This window comes from Perissodus microlepis, chromosome 15 (genome assembly GCF_051167445.1).
Source record: "Perissodus microlepis isolate ML-2025 ecotype Zambia chromosome 15, ASM5116744v1, whole genome shotgun sequence".
NCBI classification, from domain to species: Eukaryota; Metazoa; Chordata; class Actinopteri; order Cichliformes; family Cichlidae; genus Perissodus; species Perissodus microlepis.
The window spans coordinates 10488601-10500863 of NC_140475.1; the positions used below are offsets into that span (position 1 = coordinate 10488601).

The 12263-nt window shown below is 40.1% G+C and overlaps 1 protein-coding gene across 1 annotated transcript; it reads right to left on the reverse strand.

Annotated features, from left to right (window-relative positions):
- Positions 1–1281: 1281 nt before the first annotated feature.
- On the reverse strand, positions 1282–6853 carry alkal2a (ALK and LTK ligand 2a). Its single transcript, XM_084954379.1, has 6 exons — positions 6072–6853; positions 5130–5475; positions 4674–4727; positions 4405–4485; positions 4220–4294; positions 1282–2872 (listed from the first exon to the last, which is right to left on the reverse strand). The coding sequence occupies exons 2-5, from the start codon at positions 5419–5421 to the stop codon at positions 4230–4232; spliced, it is 492 nt and encodes a 163-aa protein (XP_084810505.1). The 5' UTR covers positions 5422–5475; positions 6072–6853; the 3' UTR covers positions 1282–2872; positions 4220–4229.
- Positions 6854–12263: the final 5410 nt, after the last annotated feature.

The window sequence follows — 12263 nt, forward strand, 5'->3', positions numbered from 1 at the left end:
CAATTTTTTTGGAACCCTCCAGTCTCTTACAGTATGTTACTGTTAACTGAAATTACGGTAAATTACGACCTGTTAAACAGTAAATGACCGCCTGTTGGGACACGGTATCCTCTAGCAGAGATGAATATTTTTGGTACTGATGATGCGTGATAACGGTAAGTTACTGGTTAATATATTGCAGTTTATTACCTTGCAGCGGGCTTACAGTGACATACCGTGAATAAACGGTAGTATACCAATTTCTTAATCACAGTATGATGTTACTTTGTTGACGTAATTTACGACATAACGGTATCGTAAAAAAGGCTACGGTGCGTTACCATAATTTGTCCAAGAGTATTATACCACACCAGCAAAAAACGGTATCATCCTGCAGAACGGTAAGCTACCGTAACACGGCGTCACGGTATGACGCTGGCAACAGTGACGCCAGTATGTTACCATAAAGTGGCGATGAAAAGTCTAACAGTGTGCCTCTGTCTCACTGGGATACTTGAATAGAGCAGAGCCAACTTTAATCTCTTTATGAAGTTCAACTCAAGGTCCTCCAAGCAGTGTGAGTGTTTTCTTGTCTTGGTTAGGATCAAACCCAAACAAATTAAGCTTCCCTCGAAAGTAATTTCTTGCAAAAATATTCAGTCTGCAGCAGTTGCATCTGTACAGGGTTCAAATTTTATGCAAAAGACTTAAGAGAACTTTATCTTGATGCACTTATTTAAAGGGCCAGTTCACCCAAAAGAACCTGAAAAGTACTCAAAAGTAGTATTTTGCCATGTTTGAGGTGTATTTTAGATAATCAGTCGTCCATGTAATCTGCATATAGTGGCAGTAAACTTGATCTTTGTCTTTGTAGGGACTAGTTTTGCACCAGTTGTGGATTTACAGATAATATAACTGTCAATAGAATTGTATACTTTTTAATTTATTCTGTCTTGTTGTTATTTATCTCCTCTCCTTAGTCAGCATAATTGCTAATTGATATTAGTGTGCATTCAATTTCTTTATCACAATTTGGTTTCAGTGAAGCCTGTCAGTTGTTGTGGTCTGTAGCACATCCACAGTAACAATGGTGTTGCTTTTCGTGGGTCCCATTCCTCCTTTAAAATGCTTTAAAAAAAACAACAACAAACAAAAAACATATTACAGTGCTTAATAAATTTATTAGATTTGCCATAAAAATGAAGAAAACATAGGAGGTTGTTTAAAATTAATAATATATTGTTATTTATTAGGTAAGTAATAAACCGAATTGCATTACTTACAAAAGTAAGTGACAAAATTAAAGTTTCTATACCCAAATTTGAGCTAGAGAAGTCATAAATGAATGAAACATAACATTCAACCACTAAAACGATTTTTTCTGTTGCATTTACAGGGATGGCAGTAAATAAATGTAATTTTGCGTCTTAAAATAATATGAGGCATTAGTATTTTCTACAGTAAATTAATTGATAATGACATTAATTATGTTTCACCATTAAAATATTTCAATTTCAGAGGTTGAGCATATTAGTAACTCATCCTTTTTGGTAATAACCAGTATTCTTATTTTAGGCCCTACATTAGATATAATAAATTGGTTAAGCACTGTACATTCACCTTTGCTTAAGTGCATTTGCAGGAGTCTTCTCAAAACCTGCTCAAATAACGATAAAAGGTTTTGATGAATAGATACCAGTAGAAATATACAGGAAAACTTGAGTGACTCAGCCTTTTAAGAGGAACTCCTTTCTCAATGTGACTGCTGCAAAGCAAGTGAAATATGCTGACCGCCAAATCTGGAAAGTGATCACATAAAAAATCATGTTGCAATAACATGTATTCGAACACTTTGAGCTTTGCCAGTTGACCTTTTTTAACAGTCTGTCTGAAATAGCAGTGGGAAGTTCACAGGATCAGATGTTCCAGGACTCAGTCCAGTCACAGGGTTATTCGAGGATCATTCCTCATTCAAGATGGGAATGCAAAGCAAAATATTGCACAAGAAAAGAAAGGCAATCCATATTTGTACCAGTCTCATAATTTATTTAAGTATATTTCATTTTTAAATATAGCTATGGCATATATATATTTATATATATATATATTGGACACCCCTTTGGGAAATGCCAGTCATGTTAATTTATGGTACATAGGTGGCTTCTTTTTATGTTTCGCTTTACAGTGTGAAGATATTGCTCCTGCTTTTAAAGATGGCCTACATTATGTACAATGTTACCTTTTGATGACTCAAATACATAAACATACTCTGTACTGCACTCTACCAAAATCCAACAACCACTTGTTTTGTTTTGTTATTTTTTTTAATTTTATCTTTTTCACAAAGATGCAGAGAAAAATTCATGCAATTAATAATTTAATCACAGTTCTTTCTCAGTATGAGCACAAGTGGCTGAAACTATGCACTGACTGCCAGCTGGAGGTCTGTGAAAACTTGTCTGTGTAGAAGGTAGTACAGGCAGGGTTGAGCATATTTGGATTTTGCTCTTTTCTTGAGCAAAATAAATGAAGAAAAATATGTTTTTGTTTTGTTTTAGCAACATCTTTTTTGGATCCCAGCATGAAGAGGCCCCAGGTTGGTGTGTCTCAGTCGCTTGTTTCTTTATCTTCTCCACTCTTCAGTTTCACTGTCTTTATCCTGGTCTGGGTTTTGTTGCCTGGGTTGCTCCCCCATGTGGTGACAGCTAACCATCAAGGCCCAGCCTGAGTGGTGGGTGGCACCCATCCACGCCTTAGCAGAAGGAGACCTCAGTGAATGACAATACTGTGCCTAGTGTCAGTCGGGGCTGGTCAGATTTAGGCTTCCTTACTGTCCAAGGCACTTTTTTCCCAAGTTTTTTTTTCTTCTGAAGGACTCGTGTGTGACTTTGACCTGTAACAAAGAAAACGTGATATTCAGGACCAACTTGAAAACACCTGAAAAATTCTCCCCTCTCCAGAAAGAATCACAAATAATAAGAGATTTGATACTTTGCTCTCGCTGTGCCACTGTTGGGGTGTGTGTGTGTGTGTGTGTGTGTGTGTGTGTGTGTGTGTGTGTGTGTGTGTGTGTGTGTGTGTGTGTGTGTGTGGACACAGCAAGCATATCACCACGGAGAACAAACGTCTGAGTAGTGCCTCAGAACAACATAACCATTACACTATAACCATAACCGGAGAGGTTTTTGACTCTGAAAGACACTGATAATTCATGCAGTGCAAACATTTTATTTATTCTTACTTAAATAGGAATCACACAAAAGTAAAAAAATTAATAAAAAATCCACAACAAGGTAATATCCTGAATCTAGTCTTTTACTTAAGCAAAATTATTCTTAGCACTACTGATGATTTAGTGTAGTGAGCATTTAAGTGCATGATTACATCATTATTCTCAATTAATTCTATGTAAGCAGTCATTTTATGCTTTAAGTGCTCAATGTAATTATTGAACTCTGCTGCCGAGCTAGAAGAAAACACAGTTAAGTGCTTATAGAAAATAGTAAAAATAGCTGTAAATATAAATACTGTTATAGATTAGTGTATTAATATATTATAGAGCTTGGCTCGAAATACAGATTCATAAAATGGACATTCATTTAACGTTTGAATGCATCATAAAGTACAATATTTGAGTGGAAGTTTAGTTATCTGTGCCACAGAAGTAGAAAGTAACACAGTATGTTTAATGACTGTAAGTTCAGTCAAATTAAGAAGTATTTTGTACTTCTAGCCAACTTTTAAGAGAGAAATGGCACTAGAACTATACCTTTCTTTCTTTCTGCTTTATAATTACGTTACCAATCAAATTTACGTCAATGAAAAAAACAAACGAAACAAGCTGTAATGCGTTTGTACAGATTATAACTACAATCCTGTATATAACGTAGTGACAGTTATAGAACTATAAAAGCAAGCTGATACCAAAAAACATGCATGCATTAGCAATGCTACTCTAGTAACAACAAATCAGCTCAGAGTACATGAGTCCACGCTGAAGACTTTTACTTGTGGCTGCAGTTTTACCGCATGGCCTTGTTAATTTTGCTCAAGTAAATGACCTTGAAAACTAACTCATACTTCCTCCTTATCACATCCTGTTCAACATTAATGACTGTGTTACACGCACACACGGTCTATAATGTGCTCTGAACTCTGTTGTCTACGTTCAATGAGACACATTAATAAGCTGTTCCCCATAAAAAATTCATGTTTGAATCAGAGGAACATGGTACCGTACCTGGTGTGTGCTACCCCTCCGTGCACTGTGGGCTGCCTGCTAGCCGTGTCAGAAGCCGTGCACATCTTTTGAAGTCTGAGGAAAGAAAATAGGATGGACAGATAGTGAGTGGTTTAGTGTGTTGACATTGAACGGACAAGATCATTACTCAGGGTGTCAAGAGGGCCAGTGTAATGGCAGCTTACATGCAGGTATCGTGCAGTCTCTCGTGTGGTGGTAGAGTTTATACACCGACTTCCTGCACTTGGGGCTGAAGGAGAGCGGACCTGAAACAAGAACAGAGAGGAGGCTTTAAGAACGTTGCCGCAGCAACCTTCAATAACATCTGTTTTGTAGTCATTGTCTGAAGCTGTAATTCACTTTTGTGTGCTATAGCTGACTTCCCTGGCCTGTTTTTGTAGGAATCTTTTTAGCAAACACTTTAAAAGACATTGAATTTGCAGTAATGTCTTACCTGTTAAGTATTTTATGAACTTCTCCTTCTTTCTTAGATCTCTGGGAAATATGGCTGTTTAAAGAGAGGAGATAAGGAAAGGGTGTCAAGTTTTAGTCTGTATCATATAGACTGAAGAAAATGGATGGATGGCATATTTTTATCAGGAGGCCTTAAAATATCAGCTCTGGAGTTATCCATCACAACACACAGAACAAGGATGTTTTTATCAAGCAAAATATAGTAAGACAGCTTTAAAGGGCCAGTTGGCCCAAATGACCCTCAAATAACCGTCAGTACTATCAGTAAGTATAGTGGTTTTATAACCAAATAGTTTTGGTTATATTGCATGCACTTGGTAGCCTTAACGAGAAAATAGAGAGGAAATTGTTCTTCTCTATGAAACTTCCATATCCCAGTATGCTACATCCCTGACTGTACATCCAACTTAAGATTCCTTCCTGGAAGAAAACTCACCGACAGCCTGATTCCCTCTGAATGCTTTGAGGTCCCGAAAATCCTTCTGCTCCATCGGAGAGCTCGTCTCCCGTGAAATTGCCGGCGCTTCTGTTTTGGCACTGTGGCGTCCCCGACTCCCCTCCACCTGCTTCACGATCTCCACCATCCGCCTCAAGTCCTGCTGCTCGTCCATGCCGGCCGATGCGTCCCCTGTTGGGACCGTGGAGGGCGCGCTCTCGCCGCAGTGGTCGGTGAGCGTGCACATCAGTAACACCAGTCCTATAATGAAATGCCTGCGTAGTTCGTTCATAGCTCCCGGGGAGTGAGGGGGAAACAGTGAGGTCGTATTTTCTTTTCTGGGCACCTGCAGGAGAGATTGAGTATGAATGTTAAAAGCGTTGCTCACAGCCTTTCATTTCCTAATTTCACAAGTCCCAGAATCCCATTAGGCTACACCCCGCCAAGAGCGACTGTAAATGCTGGTTAAAATCCTTCCAACGCCGCAAAACAATAACACAAGAGTTTCTCAATGGGCCACAAAGCGAAAATCACAGTACTGCACGCACCTAATAGTCCATCAAGTTCGGATCATAATTGATTGACCGAAGCTTGATGGACTGTTAAGTAATCTTACCCATGCGCTATTTAACTTTATCTTCAAATACGCTTTCCAAAATATTGTGCAAAACTGCTTACCACGTGCTTGTTTTCAAACAGTTACTCTGTTTTTATGTTTTTAATAACTTGAGTGTCTTCATTGCCTAAATGTGGCTTCAGTCTTGTAGCTTAAAAAGTTTTATTTATGTTGATCCAGGCTTCTGTTACCGAGACGTTACACTACACAGTTAAGTCACCCTCAGAAAAAAGGCAACAATGCATCAGTAAGAGAGGAACTAAGAATAAAAACATAACAGTAAAGAAATCTAGATTCTAAAAGTAACAATTTAAAGCTATTTTTACCTTTATAAAGTCTTCAGACACTGATGACTTTATGCGCACACAGCAGTAAGAAATGCAAACTGTGCGCAACTTCGGAGTTTGTCCGCCCCAAAATATGTCCTCTTAAAAGCTGCTTTTATTAATGCAAAAACAAAGCTCGTGAAGTCAGGGATCTTCGCCGAGCCCTGTGGTCATCCTTTGAAGACCGGCAGACTGCAGGGAGAGAGCGCACAGAACAGCTCAAGTGGTCCGGTGCTCCCAGATCCCGTGCGCGTCCTGGCTGAAGTAGCAGATTAGTCGCCAAGAAGTGAGGCTCACTTTTTATTCTGTCTCGCCGACGTGGTGACCTGTCCGCTGTAGGTTACTCCGCAATGTCTGTGAGTGTGCATGGGTTGAGTGACCATCACTTGAATGCTGTGTCAAGTTTTCTGCGCCCCCCTCCTTTGCCTTACTCCATTTATATGTACGATACGCGGTTACAGGAAGCCTTTTTCCTACTAATAGGCTACTTCCACTGAAATTTCCACTCAGCCCAGAATACAGCGCAGATACCGACATCTTAGTGGAAATGCTCCCATATCCTTCTTCTGAGTCTCATAACCTCATTAGAGCCATTGCGCGTTTTACATCCATCATGGAAATTGAAACGCAATTATGCTATGGACAGTTTAAGGATTATTTTGAAAATTAATTACAAACGGGTTTTAATACTTATTGCCCTATAGTTTCTGGTCAGAACAGTCCGGTAAATAGGATTACTGAGGTTTGCAGGTTTCTCCTCTTTGGGGATTAGTCTGTAGCCTGCCGTGGTTTGAACAGCTTTTTTTTTTAAAGGGGGGGGAGAGAGAGAGAGAAAAGTATGGGTATGGGCGTGCAAGTGGCTCCCATTCGCCCCCTCCCAGTCCCCCCGTTTCCCCCACAATATTGTGAAGACACGATAGGGGTGAAGCGTTATGTTTCATACCCTTGAGAATAAAACACTAAATACAGCTTCACAACTTGTAAAGAAAGCGTCGTGAATGTGTGTGTGTGTGTGTGTGTGTGTGTGTGTGTGTGTGTGTGTGTGTGTGTGTAATCAAAAACATAACTTTTCATCTTGGAGTCTTCAGAAAAATACTCTCAGATTTTCCACATAATCTTCTGTCTTTCACAGTTCAATTGTTGCAGGGTATTTATAGTGACCACTCGGTGCTCTCACTGCATGGCTGGGTGAAGCTGTGGTCGTGCGTAAAGTGAAACCTTGGTGCTGAAAGGACAGTGCGCGCTGTCACCGAGCTCCGAAACTCCTCCGCCAGCAGGCAGTCCTTTGCTCGTTAGCGGTAATGCCTTCCTGTTTAACGGCAGAAAGATTTCCTTTGAACGAACTATATACTGATTTATAGTAAAATTATGACAAAAGTGGACACTGATTTCCCTTTCATTATGAGGTATCCTATTGTATCTGCAAACGAAAGAGGATGGATGTGCTTCAAAGGCAGTGACAAATCCAATGACGCTGCACAGCTGTTTGGCTTGGGAAAAACAACTCTGTGTGCCTTTATATTCGAAGGAGGATGTGATCACCGATTCTGCTGCTCTAAAGCCAAACTGATTGATCCGTTTAAGAAAGAAGTAAGTTCGATAATCAAAAGAAATGGGGGGAAAGGTGTTTAATTTATGACACGACCATCCACCCTAATGAAGTGCGCTTGAGAAAGAAACCTCTGCACATCTGGAGCAGTGTCCAGCCTTTGATCTCACGAAAACTAAACAGTTTCGCCACATTAAGCAATAAATTTGGGGAGCAATGTCAAGTGAGCCCAACAGTGATAATAACATTTATTGAAACGCAAAATAAACTAAAACTATTTTTGCCCATATAAGACTATCTATCTATCTATCTATCTATCTATCTATCTATCTATCTATCTATCTATCTATCTATCTGTGTGTGTGTGTGTGTGTGTGTGTGTGTATACATATATATATAGAGAGAGGAAATATTAGAATGCATTAAAAAAATAAGTATTTTGTGAGTGAAATGTGAAGAAACGCTTCAGCAGGGGGCGTCATTCTGCACAAATAAAATCAGTGTTAAGTTGCTCACATTTGTACTCTTGTTCAGAACAACAAACACTCAGCCAGCTCCTTGGCTGGGTTTGACACTTGAAATCTTTCCACGCAAATGGAAAACAAAGTACCACCACGGAACGCAACATGCTCAAAACCACAAAACCCATGTCTGCTGAGCAGATTATCGCCATCAGTCAAATGACACCAAGCTCACTGTACAGCAAAGACTAGGTGAAAATAAGTCCAATATGAAAAATGTTAAAGCTTTTGGTCTTGGTTGGGATTTAAATGTCTCTTCAGTTTGGACTGAAAATAAATAAAAGAAACTGAAACAACTGAGTTTAAATGACTGGTAAGTACAAAGGAAGGTTGATGTTTTATAAGTTTAATATCAGTATTCCTGTTAATGGTCTGGCAAGCAGATAAGTACAGATAGAAGAAAAGCATAACTCTTTGGCCCTTTGATGCTCATTTTAGTTCGTTATTTTTAATTCTTTGGACTGCTGCTAGAAATGTTTTGAAATCATTTGTGCTTAAAGTTCCTGTCAGCATGTCTTGTGTCACAATTCTGGCGACAGCAGAAATCACAACTTTCTTTGTTTGAATGGCTGTTTAGATAGACACATAACCTCATTTAACTCTCTTTCTATTCTCGGTTGTATGATCTTTCTAACCTCTGGTACGGTCACATGTGAAACTTTGTTGTCCGGTGTGTGTGTAAGTCGTTGAGTCAAGTTCATGTGATTTCAAGTAAACGGCATGCCGTAAGCCTCATGTGGAGTGTGGTGGTCGTTGGTTTCAACATACTGATTATTAGGTTTGTTCTCCTTTTCCTTCTAAACTCTTTGTGACACTTCTCTTCTGGAAGGCGATCTGATTAATTAATCAGGGGAGGATATGGTTGTCTTGTCGCAAATGTGTCTCATTCTTCCTGATGTCTGATCCAAGTTGAAAATGTAACTTTCTCAAGGTGTTACTCGAGGGCATTGTCTCAGCCTTGTGAGAGCGAGATCTCCTCTGATTCTGACCACCACCACAAAAGAACCCCCTGCCATCATGATGGATGTCGAAAATCTTTTTATTTATGAAGGTCAGATGAACTGAAGCCGGTTACTTGAACTGAATCCTGAGCTAGAAACAATATATTTTTGAATGGTGTGAAAATAGAAAATGTGTGATTCCATTTTGGTGAGATTCACTTCCATTTTTTGGTGTCTCATAAAAAATTGACTATGATTAACATCTGCCGTTAAAGGCCCAGCTTAGAAACTGGTTCTCTTCCTTCTCTTCCATCCATGTGTTTTTGGTTAGAGAAAATCCTCCTAATAGATAAAATAGATCCTTCATGAGCCCGAATACTACAGATTCTTGTTCTCTTTATTTCATCATCCTTATCTCTCCCCCTCCACCTTTGTCTTTCAACAGATTGTTGGAATTTACTTTGCTTTAACGTGACGTGAATGCATGAAAATTGTCGAATCATTTCATTGAGTGCATGTATTAAAAGATTCAACCATAACCACAAAATTTAGAGCCAGAAACTGCTGCGGGGTAGTGGACATGATGTGTGTAGCTTGGCAGCGTGCTGCCATACATCCAGTTCCTCACAGGGATAACACTCACTCTTAGGTGAAACATTTACACCTTAGAATCACTAGTTAATCTACCACAGGCCGCGGGAGGAAGGTGGCGCACCCAAGCAAACTCTACGAAAGGCTGGAGTCAAGCATCAGGTGCCGTGAGGCACCACTGCATCACCTGGCACATGTAGAAAAAAGTAAATCACACAGATAAGCAAAAACAAATTGGGATTAGCAATGTTTATCTTTTGTGAAACTTGGATCCTGTTCGCATTGCTTCATGTATCACACACTTAAACACTGTTGCAGAGCGAGCACAACCTCCCAAATGGGAACAACACCCTCCGATGGCAGCAGACTCCCCCAGCAGGATAACAGAGGACACTGAACTAACTGCAGTAATAGCAGCGGCTGGAGAAAGCAGGAAAATATCTCTTAGCAGTGACCCAGCTTCCACACTGTACATATCTGACTGAGCATTTTTGGCATGCACTGAAAAAAAGAGCAATCCACGGAGGCTCCACCCACTGCAACTCACAGATCCCAGAGAATTTGCTGCCAGCAACATGGAGCCAGACGCTACAGGACGCCGCCCAGAGGCCCCATGTGCAGAAGAGTCAGAGCTGTTTTGGCAGTACTATGGGGTTTAAAATTGTGGCTGATTGGGGTAATAGGACATCTTCGCAGACCACCCTAGTCGGCGAAATTATGTATTGATTTTACAAGTCTTGATGAAGAAATAGCGATGAGCATCAGTCACTGAATAGGAAGTTGATGCCTGTGATCAGCTCTTCCAGATTGTTGTCAAAATGTAGCTGTGGACAGTTCGAAAGCAAACTGATGTGTGATATGTCGGTACGCCAAGCTCGAAGATGTTGGATAAATCTTCCTGACTTTGCAACTCGAGATGTTTTGTATTTCTCTGGAGCAACAAAACAGTTTACCAGGAGCGAACAATTAATTTTAGTTAGCTGATTAACTGTAACATTTACTCTTAGCAGTAATAGTTGATTTCTGTTTACTGGTTTAGAGGTCTCCACAACATTCCCAGTTTCTCATGGAGCCCCTAATGAAAATTAAGCTTTATGCAGTGAAACTTTTTTTTTTTCACATCTGTACAAGCCTTTCCCAAGACCATGAAACTCTTCAAAAGACTTTGTAAAATCAGTCGAGTTCCTCTTTAATCAAAGTGAACACACACAAAAATTTCCAGAAATCACACCTAATGCTAGATGAGGCCGGGGGAAGTGGAGGGTGGTAAATTGCAAGGCGAAGGCAGAGCAGAAACACCAAGGATCAACAGCGTTGAAGGAAGCAGAATGAATGAGACAGAGATGAATGAGCCCACATAAACGAGACGGATCACGAACATAAATGATTGGATGGGACAGGAGACATGTGACTATTAATTGATTTCTGTGCCTGCTTGACTAGAGAAAGACACTAACCATACATTATGAGCACTGAAGAAGGGGCTGATTGTAACATTTTCGTGGTATACGTGCTTTCACTAGAATGAATGGCTTTCCATATTTAGAGACAGTGAGTCATCTTCTGTTTCATTTTGTACATCTGCGGTGTCAAACAATATAGAGGCAGTTGAGCATGAAAGTTCATTTTTGACCACGGAAATGAAAGTTTAACTGAAAATCTTTACTCAAGGTCAAGAAAAACACATTAACAGAGAAGTGTATTCTGATATTAGGCAGCCAGTTTAATGTGGATGTTAGGAATCATAGTTTAAAAACAGTTATTATGTATAAAGAGAAGGCATAGAGGTTAGTGTCTGGTTATGGTGAGCACAAACATGACATAGTTAAGTTAGGGAAATATGTTTACAGACTTTATTGAGTTTACTAAAACAATAAGGCTTTTTGGGTAACATTTCATTATAAAATAAATGCCTATTGAACCTATTATTGGCAAGTTTGGTTCCCTTTTAGCATGACTTTCACTTTGCAGCTCTGTCTGCCACCACCTGCTGCCCTTGACTACCCAAAATTACTTTTGTTTTTCTGTGTATTGCCATTGGCAGCTTTCCCCAGGTAACTGAGCAAAAGGTGCACAGCCAAAGAAAAAGAGGCCTTTTGTCCAAAGAGGCAAAGACTAGCGGTAAAGAGGCAGTTTAAAGGGAGACTGCCAGTTTAATGGCTATGGAAAGAAACAACATTTCTAACTGCTGGTTGGAAATCAGAAATGAACAGTGTTTTATTAACTTTTTTTTTTTAAATTGTTACTTTTAACATCCTATTCATCCACCCTAATCTTCTCACACCCAAAGTGTATCTGTTGTGGGTGGTCCTGGACAGCTACTGATGCTCTTGGACACTGTGTGCTGGCTCAGCTGTTTTTATTGGGGGGCGACCGCTCAGGGGGTTGGGAAGCGCATCTGTAACTGGAAGGTCGCCGGTTCGATCCCCGGGCTCTCTGTTCTGGTTGTTGTGTCCTTGGGCAAGACACTTTACCCTACCGCCTACTGGTGTTGGCCAGAGGGGCCGATGGCGCGATATGGCAGCCTCGCTTCTGTCAGTCTGCCCCAGGGCAGCTGTAGCTACAACCGTTGCTTGCCTCCACCAGTGTG